This window comes from Alligator sinensis, unplaced genomic scaffold (assembly GCF_000455745.1).
Source record: "Alligator sinensis unplaced genomic scaffold, ASM45574v1 scaffold917_1, whole genome shotgun sequence".
NCBI lineage: Eukaryota > Metazoa > Chordata > Crocodylia > Alligatoridae > Alligator > Alligator sinensis.
The window spans coordinates 2608034-2630955 of NW_005841988.1; the positions used below are offsets into that span (position 1 = coordinate 2608034).

Genomic DNA, 22922 nt, shown 5'->3' on the forward strand with positions numbered 1-22922 from the left:
CCTTGAGCCCCTCCTGCACCCTGCTCGGTCGGCCGGGCTGTCGCCCGAAGCCCTGGCTGCCCAGCTGGCGCTGAGCTCCATCTGCACCATGGGCCGGCTTCTGCGGGCCGTTAGGGCTGCCCTCCCGATGGAAGCAGCGACCGCCCTGGAAGTCTATCTCCAGACTCACCGGACGCTCCCTGCCGTGGACACCGCGCAAGATGCCTTCCTACCGCTACCCGTCATCCCAGCGGTACCCAGCGAGCTGGCCAAGCGGCCCAACACCCTGCTCGGGCTCCCGGTGCCCCCCAGCAGCAATACGGGCTGCCCTTTTGGCACCCTACCCCGCAAGGGCCTCTACACATGGGTGGTGTGCACCCGGCACGCCAAGGTGCTCGCCGGCCACCCTGACACAATGTGGCGGCGGCGCCTGGCGCAGCCCAGGACCCCAGCGTGGCGCAAGCTGTATAAGGCGCCCACTGCCAAGAAGACCGGCGACCTGCAGTGGCAACTTGTGCACGGCATCCTGGCCACCGGCACCTTTGTGCGTCACCTGGACCCAGCAGCCTCAGCGGCCTGCCCCTTCTGCCCGGGGGTGCTGGACGAGGACATTTTCCACGCTTTCCTCAACTGCCCCCAGCTGCAGCCTCTCTTTGCCGCCCTGGGCGCACTGCTTTGGGTGCTGGGCCGGGACTTCTCCGAGGACGTCTACATCTACTCCTTCCCATACCGGGCGGCCGAGCGGGCCATGGTCAGCCTGGCCAACTTCCTGCTGGGCCAGGCCAAGATGGCCACCCTGAAGAGCCGGCGAAACCGGCTCACCGGGATGGTTGACGTCCTTCAGCTCTTCCGCCTGCTGGTGTGGGCCCGCCTCTCGCTCGAGTTCGAGCACGCTGTCCTACGGCGGATGGGGGCCACCTTTGAGGAACACTGGGCCCTCGAGGGGGCACTGTGCCGAGTCGAGGCGGGACACCTGATCCTTGCACCGTGACACCACCGGCTGCTCAAGCTGCAGAGATGGTTGACGTCCTTCAGCTCTTCCGCCTGCTGGTGTGGGCCCGCCTCTCGCTCGAGTTCGAGCACGCTGTCCTACGGCGGATGGGGGCCACCTTTGAGGAACACTGGGCCCTCGAGGGGGCACTGTGCCGAGTCGAGGCGGGACACCTGATCCTTGCACCGTGACACCACCGGCTGCTCAAGCTGCAGAGACGCGTCCAGCGGGCCGAGGCCTTGGACTTTGTTCATGCGGGTCGACCCCTGAGGCCTCCATGGGTGTCCCCGCTGGCAGAACTGTAAATATGTAAATAGTCCTAATGTTCGTTGTGGTTTTTTGTTGTGTTGTTTTGTTTAGTCTAGAGTTTACGGGCAGGCCTTGCAGGCCATGAGCCCAGACCTTGTCCATGAGGCCCAGATCTTCGGGCCAACCTGTACATGCTCTCTACTGGCCCCGATTTGTCACCCTCCCTGGAATAAATGCCTCTTAAAAGTCAAAGTCAGTCTGTCTGTCTTTCTTTTTTTGGCAGACAGAAGAAAAATGCAATCTGTCTTTTGGCTTTTCTCTTCTATTTTTCTTCCTTTCTTTGATGGATTCTCACAATTGTTTGTTGGTTGTCTCCTCTCTTACCTTGTTAAGTACTTTATCACCTGTTTTATCCAACTGTCATTTTTATGTCAGTAACTCTCAAATCTGCAGCTTCCCAGTCTATGATTTGTCCAACTCCAATTGTATACACCTGCACCATATCCTGGATCACTTACTGCTGACACAAGGTTACCTACCACCCCACCCATTGTTTCTTTTCCTTGACTTTTTCTACTTCCTCCTTTTATATATCTGAAACTCTGACAATGATACTTCTATTTTCCCTGGCACTCAAGTTTATATTGGGCCACCTTTAACCCAAAGGGTTGCAATAGATCTTTTCCCTTCTTTCTTTCTTTCCAAGGGTTGAAGAACTAATACCCTTTCTCAGCTGCTGGCTGAACTCTGCAATTTCAGTTTGTGCAAAATGTAATTGCTAAAACTAACAAGTCTTCTCTCTGAATACATCTACTACTGGCTCTTCTTTCTAAATATATCTACAGGCACTTCCTTGTCCAACATAACTAACGTGAAGAAAAAAACATTAATTATATAGCCTTGTTCAGGTCCACTCTAGCCTACACCTGACATTAGAAAAGTGATAATGTTCACTATCACCCAGAATTCTTTAAATAGAGACTGGATGTCTTTTAACAAAAAAAAACATGCTCTAAACAGCCATGTGTTATTGGCCTGGTGGTAGTGTGGGAAATTGTTTAGTCTGTGATATCCAGGAGGTCAGATTAGATAATCCCTGTAGTATCTTCAAGTTTGAATGTATCATTCTAGCTTCTGATTGCATCTCCTTTCTACTGAAATTGTTTCCTTTCCATGTCCTTCATTACCCTTTATGCAGATAAAAACTTTTAAATCCTAATGAAACAGGCTTCTTCCCTTCCTTCTTCTCATTCAGCCCCCATGGAACTGCTCCAGCCAGCCTACCAGCAGCTCAGAGTTGGGGGCAAGCCAGTGGTAAACTGCTGAATCCAGGACCCCAAGGGACTTGGCCCTAGGCAACAAGGCTTTGGTGAGGGGGAGGGGACTGGGGGCTGTACAAACACAGCCCTCAGTTGCCCCACAGCTGCCTGGCCTGGGCCACATGCAACCTGGGGCCCCAGATGAGTTTGACACCCATGGTATTTATGCTTTCACTGCATTAACACCACATTCAAGAAAAACGGAGTATTAATAGAATAGTAATTTTTTTAAATCTACATTAACTACCTCACATCCAAGTCTTCTATTTTGTCTTATTATATCTATTTTTTTTTTAAGAAGCTTCCCAACATAGGAACTATCAATATGAATTCTACAGCATCAAGTTTATCGCCAATGCCTTAACAAATAAAATAATGATAGTATTTCTCAGTGTACACAGGTCACTTCTAATGTCAAGATGGAACTTACCAAGAAAACCTTATCCTAAAAGGTGCCAAAAGTATCACCGGAGCAACTTCAGGAAGCTCTGGATTGAGTAATTTTCATACATTAATTTACTTTTATAGGATTATTCATGAGAACTACATGATTGCTCTGATTTAATTAAGTGAATACAACTTCTAGCCTCCATTTTAAAAGCTTACCTTTACAGCTTCACTTAGGGTTTGGTTTTTGTCTGCTTCTTCTCTGGAGTGCAATTCTAGTTTGTAATTTAACTCTTGCAGCTGTTGCGCCTGCTCATTCAAAAGCATTTGTGCCTGCTGCTCTCGATGTAATGCATTATTCAATTCTTCACATGCACTTTCAAACCTCTCATGGGTGATCAGTTTCTGATAAAGGAAATAAATTATGACTTGACTTTGCTAATATGCAACATTCTAATGCAAAAAAATTTAAAAGCTCAAAACCTGACTTGCCCAACAGACTTAGGCAAAATTATCATAAAACATGTAAGTTAGACAACTTTGTTCATTGCATTGCTTCAAGAAAAGTTTGCAATTTTGTTTTATAGTATACAAAAAACCACTTTTATTCTATATAGATTTAAACCAGAAATATGTTTTTACTGAAGGAAAGAATTTGTAGATGAATTTACCTGCATTTCAATATGTATTATATCAGCCATATAGCCTCCTGACTGGGTTAGTGGGGGCTCCTTAGAATGTTTCAGAAGAAAAAGAGGAAAGACAGAAAAAAAACCCTAAAATATGAAAATTTAACCTGAAAAGTTCAGAAGAACAGGGGAAAAATATTAAGAACAAAACTAAAGATAATTAAATACTCTGGTCAATCTGATTTTAAAAAAGCTGTCCTACCAGTTGATTAAAGAAAGCAAGATGGGAAGGTCTCTGACAGAAACATGAAATTATAAAGCACATTGATTTATTGTCTCCATCTCCTGGCAAGAGACTATAATATCAGTTTCTTAGGGTCTTGCTACATGTTACACTCAAGATGTTTTAAGTGCAGTTAACACATAAGCGCCTGCACATTCAAGAAGTAGTAAACATACTAAGTGCAATTGTATCATAGCAAAGTTAAGACTTGTCACGCAAGGAGTTATCTTTAGATGGTAATAAATAACATATGTTCAGCTATCATCAGACTGTTCCATGGAGAAAATACAATTTGCAGTCCTTACCTAGCCATGACATCTGCCAAGAACCCCTCTGCAGTACTAAGCTGCCACCACCAGTCCCAGCACCACACACTGGAGTCGTGAACCAGCTCTCATGGAGCGTGGGAGCTGGGACTCGCAATCAGCCGTCAGTCCCAGCCTCAGCACTTCCCCAGAGTCTTGAACCAGTCCTGGCATGCCTGGTTTGGGACTTATAATCAACTGACTGTCAGCCCCAGGCCCAGCAATGCACCTGGGCTGGTTCAAGACTCCAGTGTGGTACAGTGGCTGGGATGGACAATCAGTGAACTATGTTAGAGACCATATTAAACATCACTGTGCAACTGCTCAAAACATGTTTTAACTTTTAATATGACATGGATATATGCTTACTACAGTCCAAATAAAACATGTGCTATATATGCTGTGCAACAAGGCTCATGGGGTTCAGACAAGTTACATTTTTCATGTGATCGGGCCCCTGAAAGTGTTCTAAAGGCTGTGCAATGGCTATAGAATGCATTTAGAATGCCCAATCACATGAAAAATTAATCCCTGTCAAATCAGGTAGTAAATGAAGCACTGTAGGGAACTTCTATATACAGTTCTCTGCAAGGAATAAGTGCCATGCCCTTGGTCTGCCACAGGGAGAAGGCAGAAAATCTTCCCGCTATGCAGTGAAGAAGAGAGGGGGAGAGCATGCTTCCTCCCCTGCCTGCCTGGAAACAGCTGGCTAGTAGACCCAGCTGGCGCTTGTTCCCTCTTGTGGGGGGCTCAGAGACTGTGCCACCTCCCCGCCAGTGCCATGGGGCACTGGGAACACTTTCTTGTGAGGGGAAAGGGCGGGGAGAAACTAGGCAGTGACTGGGGATGGGGTTGCTCCGAGTAGGACCCACCCTGCAGGACAGTGCCCCAATGCCCCTTGGCATCGGCGAGGAGGGGGCACAGTCCCTCTCACTGGCCCCCCACAGGGGAAAATGAATGTCACTTGGCTCTTTTTAGCCAGCTGGCTGTTTCTGAGCAGGTGTGGAAGGAGAGAAGCTGAGCCATAATCAGGCTGGCTGGCTTCCACAGTAGGCTACAGCACCCCCTGCCTCCTAGCTTCAGCCAGTGCATGGAAGCACCCAGCCCCAACCAAATGCTGAATATCTGCTAGTTTCGATGACACTGTAACTTTAAGTGCTCTGTGTAAACCACAAAAAACTACAGCATGATCAAGGTGCCTTTCTGTAGCTTCTGTAAACACAGGGGATATGAAGGCATGCAAAAAGTTTCTGTCACATCAAGAATGGACACTTAGAAAATAAATGTCACAAGGAAAATAATCATTGATAACTGCTATGGTATCTGTATTTTATTCATCCTATTAATCTAGCTTTTCTTTTATCACTCCTTTCTTTTTCATTTAAAAGCCCCTTACTTCAAACAGAAGGCAAAATAGTATCTATTTACAATTAATATTACACTCCAATACATAAAAATCCTGGATTTATTTTTCAATGGGGGTGGTCCCATAGCTACAAAGGAGAACAGCAGAAAAATTAAGGAAAGAACACATCTGCTTAAAGAAAACTGTATGCACTGGAGTAGTCAAAGGTAACTGTCAAGGCAAACCCCAGCAAACCTGTGCTAGGTAGGTCTGTTCTGTTCCATCTTTAAATGGTTAAGGGATCTGTTTCTAACCCCATTCTTGACTACCAGATATAACTTTGTGGACCTCAATGCAGCCAAAAGGGCTGAAGGAAATTCACTGGACCTAGTAATGGGACAGAGAGGATTTGGTGAATACAGACTGCTGGGAATGTGGTCAGGAGATCATTTATATCCAGAAAAAGACAACCATTCTTCAGATTGCATTGACTGAAGTGAAATGTCTTCACGCCATGACCCATATTAAAAGACACAGTAAAGAGGCATATGAGAATGCTGAGTAAAATCAACAGAGAACTTAAAATATTGCATTTGTATTTTATGATTTTTATCATGAATGTTAATTAATATCATTAAATGTTAATTTATCCAACTGTCCTTCTTTAAAGTAGCATGGTGTGAAAAGCAGATGAACATTTTCAGCATGTGGAAGAATATAGGTTTGTTGAAAATTATACATATGTTTTTTACATAGAATAACTTATTCTATAAATTAAAGAGACTCTCTTGTAGAAAGGAGCCACCTTTTAGAAATACATCTGGCTTATACCTTGGTGACATTTACAAGGCAAGTTTTCTGGAAAATTTTGCTAATAGATTGGTTTTATACTTGTTTTTCTAAAGAACACAAATCAAAAGTGTATAAAAAGGAGGTCTCTCCTTTTAGCCAGTCTTTTCTAAATCAAATATACTTACAGATTGCTTAAACGCATTTAATTGCTCTTGCAGGTTCTGGGCTTTGTCAGCCTCTTTTTTCATCTCATTCAAATTCCGTTTGAATTCTGCAAGTTCTAAGCGGAGTGAACGACGTTCCACTTCTGCTGTATGCAGCCTTTGTGTAAATTCAAATATTTGCTTCTGCAGAGATGCTATGCTTTTCTGTCAGGAAACAGAAACAACTTTATGTGCTATATAATGTGCTATTTTAGCAATAAATCAATAGCATCTAATAAGTAAATTAAACAAAGCTTTCATTCTGCACTCACCCAAAAACACACACATGCACAAATGAAGCACTGTTTAACCTGCTGTTGTGGGTTACTGAAAAAAAATTTGAAGTATCAGTTTTCAGTAAATTTGCACAAAGAAGGGTAGATATTTAGAAACAGTTTTCCTTAGTTTTTGGAAAGAAAGAATATTTATTTGGTTTTAGCAAAAGCATACTACAAGAAGCAATGTGAAAACAAAAAAAGAAGAAAAACTTCCATTTTAAATGTAAATAAAAGCAATTACAGGATGTTCTTACACAGAAAGTTGTGTGTTCTGATAGTATAGAAGAAGGAAAAAATTATATCCACCTAGGTATACTATCAAATCTCATGTCATAATATCCTTTAATTTTACATTAAAAGGTACGACAACTCAAGACTCCAGTCTTTTAAGGTGGTATAACACAACATATAAATTTTCTATACAAGTTAATTTAAATTAAAATCAGCTGCAAAGATCAATTTGAAAATGAAATTAATATAATTACCATGAGATCTCTAAAATAATTATGATGTGAACTTGATATTTGTATGAATCAACACTATAAATATGCATACCGTAATGGGTACTCTTTCATTTAATCCAGCTTTCAGGGCCTGTGCATTTATTTTATGAAGTCCACAAGCTAGTCTCTGCACCAAGGAGTCCTTCTCTATATACGTAATGCTCCTGCTGTTATCCAGTTGTATAGTCTCCATTATTATGTTAAATTTGTCCATGAGCTTTGAAAAAGAATTCCTGGCTGCACTGATGAGTAAGGGCCCACAAAGCCAGGAATTTGGATCTTTAAGGGGAAAAAAAGAAAGAAAAACATATCGAGTAGATAATTTATTAGACTCATTTTTCAAAGCGGTATGGACTTAAATAATTTTGGTGGGAATATAGCCAATAAACTTGAAAGAGGAAGTCTGATCTCATCAGGCTAGATATTTTACTCCTTAAATCAGAAAAAGTTCTCATTACAATCAAAAGGAGCTTTCCCCAACTAAAGAATCTGGGCCAAATTCTACCTTAATATATGAACATGCTAATTCTACTGACTTGCTTTGCAGCTACATGTACACATATACAAGGACAGAATTTGGTCCTATTTTGTCAATGTATAATTTTTTAATTAGTTCTAGGTTCTCCTCCATTGTAGTCTTAGATCCTCTCTCAACATTGCAGTCTTTGGACTAATAAAGTACAGAAAAAATTTGCAGCAAACACACTGCCTGACATCTTTTCATGCGTCATATTTGACAGTAAAAGGTAAATCACTTTACTGCAACATTTACAATGCACATTCATAACTGTTTTCCCCTTTTTTCCCCAATGCAGATGTCTAAATCATTTGCTTTTTAAAACTAGTGAGGCTTGGTACCTTAATGCCACACTATTTATATTCTGAGACAAGAGAATATAATTTACCTTATTCCAAGGCAATTAAAATTTTACAGCTACAATTACTTATTTCCCCATAGGATTTTGGTAATCATCCTTCTCATATAATGGACTTAAGGCCCCAGCACACCCAACATGTCCTGCTTACTGCTAGATTCGTCAGGTCTGTAATTAATAATTGTGTTTAATGTTGATAAATAAAATTGTCAGTGCTCCTTCTACTAATTGGTATTCCAGATAACGGTTAATAGGTTTATTTATGCCTTAATAAAAGTCTTGTAATTTAGTTTTCCCTCTGCTAGGCAGGTCTTAATCTGTCATTACTTGTCTTATGATACTATCGGTGTAAGATGACAAGCATGGAGGAGCTTATTTACATTCAGTAGTAGACTAGATCTCCTGTTGCTGCACTGAATTACATTTTTTTTTTCTTTTCACAACAAGACAGCCTCTTTAAAACAAACAATTTAAGCTGTAAAGAGCAAAAAGGTTCAAACAAATGGAACTTGGAAATAACTCAGGTAATGTTCTCTAGAACCAAATCAAAGTATTATCTAATTTTATAACTGGATTCAACCCCTATGTGACCAAAAAACAGTTTAAGCACATAATCAAATTTACATATTCTCATGACAATGAATCAATATTTGTACCATCCTGCCCATCACTCAGGTCTGTTTCCTGGTTCTCATCTTCAATTCAACCTCCCATTCATCCAGGCTGTATCCGTTTTGCATGTTCTTTGTGCACAATCTATTCATGGTACAGCCTTTCTAGCCAGCCGCACAGGTAGAACTCATGTCCATGCACTGATGCTACAACATACATTTCTCTAGCCTTGAGAAGTACAATCTTACCTCACTGATAGCCACCCAGAACGCTGCTGCAAAAATCATTTACAAGCCTGTTCCCTCCCTTCACTCATCCCTCCCTTTCTTCTGTAGTTCCCCCCTTCTTTATTGCATCCAACAAACCTTCTCATCTTCAACTTTCTACGTCCTGTTCTCCCCACCCAACATCTCATTCTGTTTCAAAAGGTTAACTTGCCTCCAATCAGACTGTTATGCAAATTTCCATAGTCCACTTGTTAGATTTTCAAGGAACCTGCATGTCTTCTTCCATGCTGCCCCTCATATTTGGGAGGAGCTGCCCATGAATATCTGACAAACTACATTATTACCTTCCTTCAAATGCCTGCTTAAAACTGACATTTGCTGTGGGGCCCACAAAAGAACTTAACAGTTAGGCTGCTGGTGCTCTGTGGCTCCTCCCTATCATGCAGATCAACACAATATCATTGCTTACTTGCATTTCTCCATCTATTGCCTCTTTTCATAGGGTGTACAGGGCCTTTAGAGAAAAGACTATCTTTTAGTCCTGTGAAAGTATAGCATGTTGTCATGCTACACCATAACTAAAGCTCCTAGGTCTGAGTGTAACAATCATTAGTAATTATTCCATGCTGAAATCAGATTATTAATTATTATAATTATAATTATTTCACTCTGAAACCAGAATTCTACCAGTTGACTATATGAACAAGTTCCATTTTAAGATTAGTGCACAAATTAAGAAACTTTCTTAGAATATAAAACATAAAAGCAAAACATCACCTCTAGTTAATATTTAATGAATGATGGTTATGACTAAAACACAAAAATGTGCTGGTGTAAGTCACTGAATTCTTTGAAAAGTGAAATGAGAATACAATGCAATTCCACAAGGTACAGTATTCTGCTTTATCTTTTCCCACTGGTTATAGACTATACGCTTTAAGTATCTGTCCACAGACTATCAAGAAATTACAGTAAAAGCCCTAAATAATTTATGTCAAGATAAGTGTGTAAGAAATGTCTTATACAGACAGTTACAGTACAAAGAGCAATCAATTCTTTAATAAACAAATTAAACAAAAGCCAATAAAAAGTAACAAACCTTACTTTAGTGACAGATGATTCTGTTTTGCTTTGTTTTTTGTGAAATAGAATGAAGAGGAAAAAAATAAACTCAATAATACTATACAGGGACTTAACAAGGTCATGCTAAGCTTCAGAAAATAAGTTTGTTACAACTGACAATAACTGCATGCAAGTAAACTTATTCCTTGATTTCCCTGGGCTCTGCTACAGAATGTGTGCGCTAAAACCAGCCCTAACTTAAGAGAACATGCACTTTACAGGACTTGAAGTCAATTAAGAACTCACCACTCAACCCCCATATATTTGAGATTACTGAACAGGTCTATCACAAACCCATCAAACCCATCTAGAGCCCAGAGTTTTTCCCCACTACCTTGCCACTTTTTTCCCTGGGATACTCATTTATCCTTAGCCTCAGCTCCACTGCCCTTCTACTGGACTGCACATGCAGCAGAGGAATGTCTGCTAGCCTAAGGTAGCCTCCTGTTGGGGTTATAACAGAAATTTTACGTCTTTCTTTCCACTGAATGGAAATATATCTGGAATATCACTCGTCCAGATATCACTCTTATCCATAGGTATAAAGTAAGGAGACAAAACAACAAAAAGATTTATTTTGTAGGAGAAATGAATTATACAAGAAAAAGTGACCATAAGTTTAGAGAAAGAGAAAAGCCAAGACAAGTACAATTTCTTACACACTCATGTGGCTACATACTAGCCCTCCTGAGAGTCCTGCCACTATTACAAGAAATCATCCTTCCTGTGAATTTTGCCATCCCTGACTGCTGAAGACACTCAAAAGCCTGGGATCCAAAAACCTTAGTCCTATTGTAGTTAGAGCCTAAAATACTCCTCAGCCAGCCCCTCATTAGCATTATTCTAATTGCTCATGAAGGGCTTCTGGTCCACTTCTGGGTCTGCTGCCAAGCATGCTGGGGACCCCCCCCACACTCCTGTAGGATGCTCCATCCACCCCACCATCTCAGCATTCACAAGCCGCCTGGTACCTTGAGGTATGTAGAAAAAGCATTTAAAGCTGTCTCTATGTTCAAATCATCCAGTCTCTCTCAATCAATTCGGAGGGTACCGATTCAATTCAGAAAAATTAAAGGGTCTCCTGATTTGATTCGGATTTGGAGATTTGGCTGCCAAAACAGGCCAAATCTCTACCCAACTGAATCAGCAACTGAAGCTTTGCACAGCCCTAGTGGCTAATTACGTTGTCAAAAAGCCTGAGGCTGAAATGATTTAGTCATTGCAGGTTAGTCTAAGCTGCAAAGATTGAACCAATAAGCAGACATTCACTTTTGATTCAGGAATTTCAGCCACATGCCTGCAGTTGCTCAAGCCAGAAGCTGGAGATTACTAGAGCATGGCTCTCTGGCACATAGCCAGCATGGGCTGTGTTTGCTTCCTCTTCCTGCTGCCTCTGAGGTCTCTGGGATTTGCAGCCCACAATCACAGCAGCAGGACTCTGCAGGGTTGCTCATCACTTCCTCTTTCTGCTTTCAGGCACCTCTGGGATTCATAGTCCACAGCTGCAGTCAGCAGTAAGTAAGCAGGGTAGGACAGATCTGTACCTCCCCTGCCCTATGGGGAGGGGAGTTTAACCCCCCTCCCTAGCCCCAGACCCCAGCTGGCGTTGGCAGAGGGGGGCGGGGCGACGATTCAGTCTTCACCTCCTTCTCAGCCAGATGGTGCTCCAGCTAGGCAGCAGAGGGGGGGGGCCAGCCCTGCTCTTTGGAGTAGACAGCACAGCCCAGAACTGCAAAGCATGCTGGGAGACTCTGATTTAACTTGAACCATGAATGGGTCTGGGACAGAAGTTTCATAAATTGGTTTGACCTAAATCAGTTAAGTCTGATACTACATTCAACCAGGTTTATCTTAAACTAGTTTTAGCCATTTTCAGACTGGTTTATATGCACTGAACATCTGTCCTGTTGCAGATTTAAACCAGTTACTGGTCACTTAACCAGGTTTATGCGTAACTTCTGTCCCTAGCCTATGTGGTTGTTTTTCCTGTCATGAGCAGACTATAACTTGGGTGCCCATCCCGCTAGTGGCCCCTTCTGTATGTGATTGGGAGTGGCAACTGTCCTTGCCCTCGTATTACAATAGCAAGAGTTACTTATCCATTTTGCCTGGTTTTTCCTTCGACTAAACCATGATCAAAATCACAAAGATATATACAGACAATGTAACAGTCTATTCAATGATAAAAGCAACATCAATGGATATAGCATCCACTGGCTTTCCAACAAGACTACACATGCTATAGCAGTACAACAAATACAAAAAAATCTGCAAGACACCTGATGTACCCTAAAACAGGGTGGGTTCACAATAAGTTCAAGACAAAGTTGTCTGTGAAACACAGAGGAATGTTACAAAGGAAAAAACTATGAATGCCAGGAGATTATATTAAAAAAAAAAAGAAGATAAACAGAAATGTGCTTCCTCAAACCAAAGCTCGCCTGTATCCCCTCAAGCTGAAAAAAAAGCTAAAAAGCAGAAATCTCCCCCCTCTTCCCTCCAAATCTCAATGACAGGATGTCAGGCTGAAAGATTTGGACTTCCCCCCTGCACAAATGGCCCTGCAATTCCAAATCTTGCCCCTTCCTGGACTTACCCATGACTACAATTTTCCTCACTTGACAAATTATTTCATTCCATGTCCTACATCTGCATGGATGCTAATCAAAATTTTGCATTCTTCTGCAAGTTCCCCTTCAATATTCAGTGAACCCTAAATGGGAAGAGGAACCCCTGAGGTACACTAAGAATTTAAATGAACAGCTGCTATTAAAAGGTTACCAAAGTTAATATTTTTGAAGCCACCTAAACAATTTAGGAGTCTAAATCTCATTAAAAAAGCGATATACTTGTAAACCTAAATCTCTCTGACGGTCTTTTAGACTTATATTCCTAAATACTTACGTTTCTTTTTAAAAAAATGAAACTATGTCTTGTAAATTGTGCAGGCACTTTAAAAAAATGTATAACTAATTTTAAGTTATTTATTCATTTTTATCAAGCTGAAGTTTCTCGAAGGGATTCTCTTGCTGAAATGAAATCAAAAGTCTGACTCACACAAAGACAACTAGCTCTCAGACACCTCAGAGGCTGACTTAAATCGAGGTATTGTGATATCCCTGAAAAACCAAATATTCTCCACATGATTCCTGTGATTCCTTCTCATTCTTTTTATTAGACCCATAAAATCTGCAGTGTCTTTAACTCATAAACCCAAAAAAAAACTCCACCTAATAATGTCTAGAGCTACTCCCACATATTCCAATATGGACAAAATATTCTGGGGATCTTGCTAACATAAGAAAACCACTGATATCAGCCCCTAAGTGTTCATCTGAGTTCATCTTGAGATTCCTTTTTAATATGCTAAACTTTATCTACATGTAGTATGAACATTTCAGACATGATCTTCAGTAGAATTCTTCTTGCCCCTAAAGGAAGGCAAATACATGATAAAATAATAAAGACAGACAAATTCAAGGACTGGTCCCGCAAATAAGTTTTGGGGATGTCTAAACCCTTGCAGGAGGTTTAAGAAAACAGGGAAACTAGTTTGCAGTAGTTCTCAAACTTTTTACAGCCTCAAGGCACCCCCCTCATTAGAATCAAGACACCTCTCAGGAAGTCTTTTCTCTCAGTTTTCAATTATTTTTGGACTACATAAAACAGAGCAATTCTTATGTTGCAAAGAACTCACAAAGATCAAACAGGCCAGAATGTTTTTGTTACCATGGATTCCTATTTGAAATAGATAAGTTCGTCTTGTGAATCATGTGTAGATATTTGTACATCTACTGGTGCTAATATAATGTGATACCTCATGGCACCCTTAAAAGGATCTTGCGTTGTCCCAGGGTACCACGGCTCCCTGGGTGAGAAGTACTGCTCTAATTAGAGGTCCACCAATACATTGGTTCATATCATATTGGCACCAATAAAAGGAAAATTGACATTATCAGCAATCAGCTTTTTTTGGCTGATGTGGCCGATGTCGCCTATAAGTGCCATGTACATGCGCAGAGCCACAGCATGCATGCGGCCGAGTGCAGCCCAGCAGCTTGGAGAGCGGTGTCTGGCTGGTAAGTCTGTGGGGGGAAAGGGGCAGGGGAAGGGAAGGGGCGTAGTGGGGCAGATCAAGGCCCCCATGGTGAAGGAGGGAGTGGAGCTCTGTGTGCAGTGTCTGTGTAGACACTGCACACAGCCAGGGTGGGGTGCAGTGCAGGACAGAGCTGCAAGCAGCAAATCTGGGAAGTGCAAGGTGGCAGCTCCCACTGCTGTGTGCACCCCCGAGAAGACCTGGGGGCATGTGCCCCCTGCATCTGTGCGAAGGGTGTGGGATGAGGGCAGGCTGCGTGCTCGCAGCCAGGAGCACGGCTGGGCTCTTCCCTGTGGCAGGGGAGCAGGGGGGAGCCTGGGCCAGGGCTGCACTCAGGCTGGGCAAGGTGGGCAGTGGCAGCACAGGGAGAGGGGAGGGCTACAGCTAATAGCCAATATACAGACCATATCCCTCCATAGCCCCTCTCCCAGTACGGCTGCCGAGCTGTATATTGACAATCAGTTGTAGCCTTCCCCTGTACTCCCCCATCCCAGTGCTGCCACTGCCCACCTTGCCCACCCTGAGTGCAGCCCCGGCTCCGAGCACACAGCCCGCCCTCATCCCATGCCCTTCACACAGATCCAGGGGGCACATGCCCATGCCTCCCCTAGGGGTGTGTGCACCAGCAGGAGCCACCCACCCCTGTGTTTCCCGGATGAGCCACTTGTGGCTCCGTTCCATGCCCCACCCCACCTGTGCAGTGCTTGCCCCTGCCCCAGCCCCACTCCCTCCCTCAACACAGGGGTCTTGATCTGCCCCCCAGTGCCCCTTCCCTCCCTCAAGCCCTTTCCCCCACCACAGACTTACCAGCCTGATGCGGTTCTCCAAGCTGCCAGGCTGCATATTGGCAATTGGATCAGTATCAGCTGATACAGCTCGTTAATAAATCAGCCATCAGTATTGGCCCAAGAAATCTTTAATAAGTGCACCCCTAGCTCTAATAGTTGAGCTCCATCTGAGTAGCTGGGATACTGGCCTTCTGGAATTGAGGCCAGCATGATTAATATGAACTAAACTAAACTAAGAAATGAGGGAAGAAGATTAGAAAAGATGTGATCTCTGTGTTTGCTGTTAGCACATAGGAAGAGAAAAATTAAGTAACCCAGGATACAGGAATTGATAAAGGAATATCAGAAGGCTGGATGTAGAGCAAGAAGCAGCAAAAGATATTAATATTTATGAGAACAGTAGTCAGAAAGATAATAGTGTTTAAGAAGTGCCTACACGTAATCCAGGAAATAGACAGTGGCCAATAAGAAACAACCAAAATGTTTGTCTACTAAGGAGTGGGGAAAACAAAGGAGAGGAACTAGAATTACAGGTGCAGAACACAAAATTTGAAGTTATAGAGATAATAGAAATATGATAGAATGACAATCACAACCTGGAACACAGAAATGGAAGGGAATGATCCATTCAGGAAAGGTGGTGGTAGTGGGACAACACTGTACACTAATTAAGTGATACACTGTAAATAAATCACAATAGCATAGATAAAACTAAATATTTTTAGGTCAAAGGCATTTTGGGGAAGAAAGGAAAAATGGTAACAGACTTTCGATTGAGCCAGTATTGGAAGTCTCTACTGAGACTTCCAAGGTCTGCTTCCAAGGTCAGAGTTAGATATGCATAGAGATCTCTAACATTATTTGAGACAGGCAAACTATTACCAGGAATTGTGTCATGAGTGATTAACTTCCCAGATATAGATGCTATTATGTTACTAATGCTACTAATGCAAGCCAATGCTACTAATAACAGTAAGGCTCAAACATTTCTGGTTGAGATACCTGATAGATTCCTTCACCAAATAGTTATTGAACCAACAAGGCAATGTTGTTTTAAATTTGTATTTGGTAGGGGGAGACATTCATTGAAGAACTGGTCATATAAAATAACCCTGAATGAAGTAATCACAAGTTATTTATCTTTTCATTTAATTTGAACTGAATCAAAAGCAGGTCTATATGGTTATCAATTTCAAAAGGACAGATTTTAAAAGCTAAGGAAACAAGCTTGTGAAGTTGACCAGACTGGAGATCGGTGACTAGAATGTGGAATAGATGTAAAGACTTGGATTTTAATTAAGTCAAAAGTGGGGAGGGGGAGGGGAGGAGGGGAAAAAAAATACAACCCAACTGAAAACTATTTGAAAACTGTATCCCAAGCTTAGAGAAATAAATTAAAGACCTAACTGGATGAATAACCACTTCAAAAAGCATATCAGAATTAAGGAGAGTCTATGAGGAATGGAAAGAAGGACTGATTCAGCGAAGAAAGCCTTCCAGGTCAGTAAGTGTAGGTATTAAACAAGAATTGGCAAAAGTCAAACTAAGTACCCTGCAAAGAAATTCAAAACAAGTCGTTTGAGAGATTTTTAGAACAAAGGTTCTTTAGTCAGATAAAAAAGAACAGAGGAAAAAAAATCTTGTGGCTACCACGCAATGAGAACAGAGATTAAAAGGACTGAAACTCTGGGTTCCTCCCATCACCCGACTTCAGGTGAATGCTCTCAATGCTAAGCTATATTTGCATATGTGTAGCCCACCCCAAGCTTCAGTTGTAAAATCTGAGCAGATAAGATTTTGCACTGTCAAAAATAGCCTGTAACTTGGTTAGCTGCATTAACTTGAAGTCAGGCAGAGGGTAGGATATAGTGGCACCTAGTCTCTGAACCAGTTAGGTTCTAAGATGCCACCCTGCCCTACCCTTCTGTGTGCCCCCTGTATCTGTGTCAGTACAAATTCCTCCATTCTTTTCAGAATATTTACAAAACATTAGGGTTAAAATCAAACCACATTTATCATTTTAATTATTAAAATTCTTCTCCAAAAGTGACATTCAGCCCACATTTAAAATATGCTTTCATTTTCTGGATTGAAAAGGAAAACAAGGTACAAGTCCAGCTTCAGACATGAATTATAATGAAAGGTAATGAACAGAGTGTGGCATGTCAGGAATACAAGACACAGCTCTGAAACCCTGAATCGTGGGATATGGCTAAAATTTTCCATGTGTGAAATCTAACGGGGGTGGGGGGGGAAGGGTGCATCTTAAATTCAAGGTTATCTTAGATTCAGGTAAATACGATACTTTTAATAGGGCTAACACCACTGAGGTTTGATTACAGACAAGTTGAGACAAGAGTTATGACCTGAAATAAAGCCAGAGACAAGCCTCATGGAGAAATAGTTAACTGAAAGATTAAGCTTTAATGTACCTTTCTGATTACATGTTTTGGTATTTAGGGAATCCAATATATATATATATTGATGATTCTCTTTAAAATCTATACAAACAAAAAAAATTCCAATAAAATATACAGAAACCAGTTTTACACTAATTCGAAATTGATGGTAAATGAGCATGCATTATCTATGGAAAGTGATCCTATTATATTCATAACTGTCATTTTGAGATGCCAACTTATAGAGCTGCTATTTTGGCATTAAGCATCAATAACTACTGATCAGAGTTTTTGTAGGGCAAAAGGAAGTAAAAAACACATTATATCCTTCAAATCTCTTCCAAATAAGAAAAGTCATAAATAAGGAAATAACAGCCAAAATGTTGATACACTGCATGGCACCATCATAATCTAAATCAGCAGTTCGCAACCAGGGTGCCACAAGACGCTTTTAAGGGTGCTGCAAGGGTGCTACTACTCAGTACTGTATGTTGGGCACAAATGAGTGGAAGTGTATATGCAAAGCCATCCACTGGCATGCCAACAAGAAATTTAAAGAAAATTAGACTGCCAAAACCATATAGCTTTCTTCATCAAGGAATTCAAGCCATTAGAAGATATCATCCGTTTTTCAGGGGTTATAGCTATGTTGGTCTAAAGATCTAGGCAGACAAGGTTATTTGGGTAAATGTAATATCTTTTATTAGTCCAACTAAATAGTTGGAAAAACTGTACTTTACAAGCTTTCGGGCAGAAATACCCTTCTTCAGGCATAGGGAGAGTCTGCTGGTGTTTGTGTACTCTCTTGAGTGGAACAGAAGCTTAAGCCAATATGGAAATGCAGGTCTGTGAAAATGCAAGTGTGGCAGGGAAGATCAAAGGGGATGGGAGTTAATGGGGGGGAGAGGGATGTGGGGAGGGGGAAAAAAAATACAGAAGGGAATGTTGACCGGTGATAAAATGTAGCTGGTAAACCGTTGAGAGGTTACCTGGGGCTACCGGATGGCAGGCATGCATATCTACACAAAACCAGTAATCACCCTAAACACACCAAGAAAGCTGTAATATATAGCCAAGCCCTTTGATACCACCAAATTTGTACTGAAAATACCCATCATTCTCACGTCACAAATCTCAAACAGGCTTTCACTCAACAAGGACACTTGTCCGGAGAGATAAATCACACTTTTGAAAGAGCCACTCAGACACGAGATTTTGCCCTAAAGCTTGTAAAGAACAATTTTCCCAATTATTTAGTTTGTTTAATAAAAATATCATGCTGTCAGCCATTTACAGTCTATTATAAAAATATATTTTTTTTAATTACCTGTTTTGCCAACAACTTCCTGTAATTCAGCAACAGAAGTTATTATTGCAGCAAGGAGGTCAGAACTCGCAAACCAGCTGAGAGCTTCAAGGCAACGCAACTGTTCCTTTTGAGGTTCTGTGAATCAAAAATATAGTAATACATTAATATATGTATCACACTATATCTTTAGCTATTCAGAAACTAATCAAAATAAAATGCATACAAAATTCCTACTCAAAGCTGATCTTTCCTTAAGGAAATTTTAGATCAGTGGTTCTCAACCATTTTATATGCAAGGTATCCCACTATAATTTTGTGACTGGGGTAGCACCCTAGTTGAGAACTACTGTCGTAATGTCTCAGTTCACCTACTTGATTGTCAGGCTACTGTGCTGACTCCACTAGTTGAAACTGCTTTGCATGCCTCTGATTCTAGGAGGCACCTGTGGAACCTAACTGGGAAGTGTCTATGACAGGAGTAGGTACTCCTGCCTGCATTAGGCTTGTAGGCACAGATGCCTCTTAGAAACAGGTGCACAGAGCAGTTTCACCTGGCTGACACTGTTGCAGCACCCTTAAAAGCATCTTGTGGCATCCTGGTTGAGAACTGCTGATTTAGATTATGATGGTGCCATTCAGTGTGTCAACATTTTGGTTATTTCCTTTTTTATGACTTATTTGGAAGAGATTAGAAAGGATATAATGTGTTTTTTACTTCCTTTTGCCCTACAAAAAGAAAAAAGCCCCTCTAAATTTAAATTGAAAATGTCTCCGCACAGAGCTATATTTTGATTCAAGGATTATTTTGGTCATTTTACTGTCAAATGCATCTTACAACATTTGACTGCAAAAGATGAATGTCTGATTTATTTTTTTAAGTAGAAGCTTTTCTCTAGGTCTGCATTTGTTTGTAAATTGCCATCACTATAATAAATGTTTGTAAAACATTGATCTAAAATAATCATCCATCTATCTATCCATCTTTCTATCTATAGTTACAGATCTATGCATCGCTCCTCTTTCAGTTTTCAGACTGATCCTAGTACTTGGGTTTTAGGAAACCTCTAAACCAATATTTTCCTACATTTTTTAAAGTTGCTAGGTGTACGATCACCAATTGTATTTTTAAAATAATTATTACTACTACTACTATTGTTACTATTAGTACCATTATTATTATTGCTAAGCAATAACAGTGTAATTTGACAGAACCAAATATCTTACTTGGCAGATCAAACTTGTCCTTGGACTGTCCTATGCAAACAAGGATTCCTACACCTTCTCTGAAACCATCTACCCAGGAGAAAAGAGAACTACATGACTGTCCCAAAATTTTAAGCCTGTTTGCTGCCAGAACTGCAATAACACCTTTCCGGAATACACATATCATGCCTTTGAAGTGTTTTTTCTTTATCTTCAGTTCATCTTGCTTCTTTTCCTCTATGCCAGACAAAGCATGAACAAGAGTCCTAATTTCCTGGTTGAGTGCTTCATAGGTGTGGACTTGATCCTGCAGAAAGTCTCTTTGTGTAGACAAGGCACAAGTTCGGCTGTATAGAGGATAGAAGGCACCAGCCATTAGTGCGCAGGCTGCAAGCAGAGATGAGCAGTCCTTTTGAGCCTGGGTTAACGTACTTTTCAAGTGGGAATGTTCAAGGACCAACTTCTCCCGCACGTTTTCAATCACAGAAATTTTTTCCTTGTTTTTTTCTGCCATTTCTTGATATTTCTAAAAATAGAAAAGGAATTGTTAACTAAAGTATTTCTTAAATTAAAAATTAGTTCAGTAGATATTTATAGTTAAACCTTACAGGATAACTTTCTTTATACCATCCTTTTCTATTCAGCTCCAACAGGATAGTGAATTAAAAATACGTATTAAAAAAAAAAAAAAAAAATCACAATAGAAATTATCAGATCTAGTTATTATAATGGAATTATTTTACATTATTCTTTTCTCTTTGATGCATAGCCATATCATAAATCTAAAAATATGTTATCACATTTGTGATACAGCACTGGCCTTCTACACTGCTATAGAGAACATGGATTCTAATTTTCAGATCTCACAAGCTGAAGACAGAGTACAATACCATACTCAACCTATAAATTAGTTATTTCCTGAAAAAGTATCCCAAAAGCAGAAGACAAATTAATTTAGAAGAAAGAGGTGTAAAAAATAAAAAAGGAAAAACTTTGGAAAATAAAACTAGACAGATTGGCAGCAGCTGGGAAGGGGAAGTAAAGGTGATTTCTTAATTAGTTTGTAATCAACCCCCTACTTATATATTCATGGCTTAATTATGCCTCAAACAGAAGTGTGTTCTCAAACAAACACTAGTAAAAAGTATTGTTTTTATTTTGACCAGCCATTGGTGGCTTTTTTATTTTTCAATTTAAAAGATCTGCTTTTGTTATAACTAAATACAATTGCAGAGAATTATGAATTTTATTAATTAAATTGTTAAAAACATATAATAAAGTTAATAAAAAGTTCTCAAGCTTGTCCTTTCAGCCAGTGAATGAACAGGTAAGGTTTATACTGTGCTCTTAGAAAATCCAGTTCTCTATACTCTAGGGTGCACACCAAATTCCAGAATCATGTACCAAAAAACACGTCTTCCAGCCTCTGATCATTTGTATTGATCATAGGTTCCTGAATGCTAATCAAGATTACTTAGCATAGTGAGGCTGGCATGTAGATGATTAAATCAAACATCCCATTCCTTGAGCTAATTAACTAAGAATGGGAGGAAGAATGACAATTCAAAGAATTTGAGAGAAAAAAGCCTGAGCAACCATCATTGTCTTTCTATTTTTGACTCAGGATGAGAATAAAATAAAGTTTATTTTCTATAAATTGATGAAGGTATAAAATAAAATATTCAGTACAAGTAAATTATTTCCCAGTTTTATCAACATTTAGGGCTTATGTAAATATATAAGCCCTTATATAGTGCTTATATAATCAATTTAGTAGTTGTTAAATTTTGAAGTAATTTAAAGAGTTATTATAGAGAAGCAGCTATTTTTTTTTCAAAGAGGCATTGTATATGCATTTGTTTGAGATAGTTTAGAAACAGCAAAGCCTCCATTTGTACAGAGGGTTGGATTAGATCAGTGGGGCTAAGGTTTTTGGCAGGCATGCTACAAATTAGCCCCAGACCCTCCCCGAGTGCCACTCCAGTTCTCTTCCCCTGCTGTCCAATCTGTGGCTCTGCTTCCAACTTCCTGCCCAATCTGCTGCTCTGCATTCTGCTGTATCTGTCACTGTGCTGCCTCTCTGATCTGCCATGTAGCACTTGCAGTGCGCATGCTGCAGGCTGGCCACCCCTGGATTAGATAACCTTTGATGTCCCTTCCAACTCTATGACTTCAAGAAGAACCAAGTAACAGGTCTACATTCACATCAATATATTACACATACATGCACAGAAAGGCGGAAAGATACTTCATAAATTGCAGCAAAATTATGATTCTCGTCACTATACAGGCAACCTCTGTGGGAAAGATGAAATGGCTAAGTGGAAAAGGCAAGAAAACCTTGAAATCGTGGAAAGTCCTAAAATCAATGAGGAATCACAGAGACAAACCCTGTGCTTGTACTGAGCATGGATTAGATATATCAGGAAAATATGAACACTCAGTACCGCAGAAAAATTAGGTTTACAATATAAATGACAGAACTTGTGGTTACCAATACAATACAAATGAAAGAGCGTTTGTTCATTTCATTCTCCTCTTAATTTCTGATTAATTTTATTAAATTACAAGATTCTCAGTGCAGGACAAGTGTTGAGGGTTACAATTTGTTTGAGTGACCAAGATGCAAACTAGTTATAGGGATTTTTTTTTTTTAATTTAAATCCAAAATTACAATACAAGAACCTGTTCCGTTTAAGAAGTATTATTAATTTTGCAAAGGCTGTCAACAAGCAAAGTGACCCCGCCAGATTATTGTATCAGAGTGTTAAGTGACGCAACCATTTGTAAATAGTGATGCGGTGGCCAAGTGTATCAGCAATTTGACCCAACATGTGAGCGATGCGTGATCAGAGTGTGATCACCTGTGGTCTAGCCAATCAAAGACCACCTAATGGGCATGGCTGGCTGGCCAGCATGTCCATGGGTTCCAGAATGTACCATCAGGGGAGCTTCCTGATTGGCCAAAAAAGTTATATAGGGGACCGCACACCTCAGTGCGTGGTCCCCAGGCTCTGACTCTCAGGAC

General features: G+C 40.7%; 1 protein-coding gene across 3 annotated transcripts in view; it reads right to left on the reverse strand.

The window, feature by feature from the left end:
* CCDC171 (coiled-coil domain containing 171) overlaps positions 1-22922 on the reverse strand; it is a 323890-nt gene that overhangs the window by 145362 nt on the left and 155606 nt on the right. For all 3 annotated transcript variants that reach the window (XM_014518841.2, XM_014518840.2, XM_006021333.2), the window contains exons 17-21: positions 19916-20420; positions 18710-18826; positions 7316-7542; positions 6465-6647; positions 3145-3330 (exon numbers count right to left, since the gene is read on the reverse strand). In XM_014518841.2, coding sequence (XP_014374327.1) covers positions 3145-3330; positions 6465-6647; positions 7316-7542; positions 18710-18826; positions 19916-20420 — 1218 coding nt within the window. The remainder of the gene's footprint in view (positions 1-3144; positions 3331-6464; positions 6648-7315; positions 7543-18709; positions 18827-19915; positions 20421-22922) is intronic.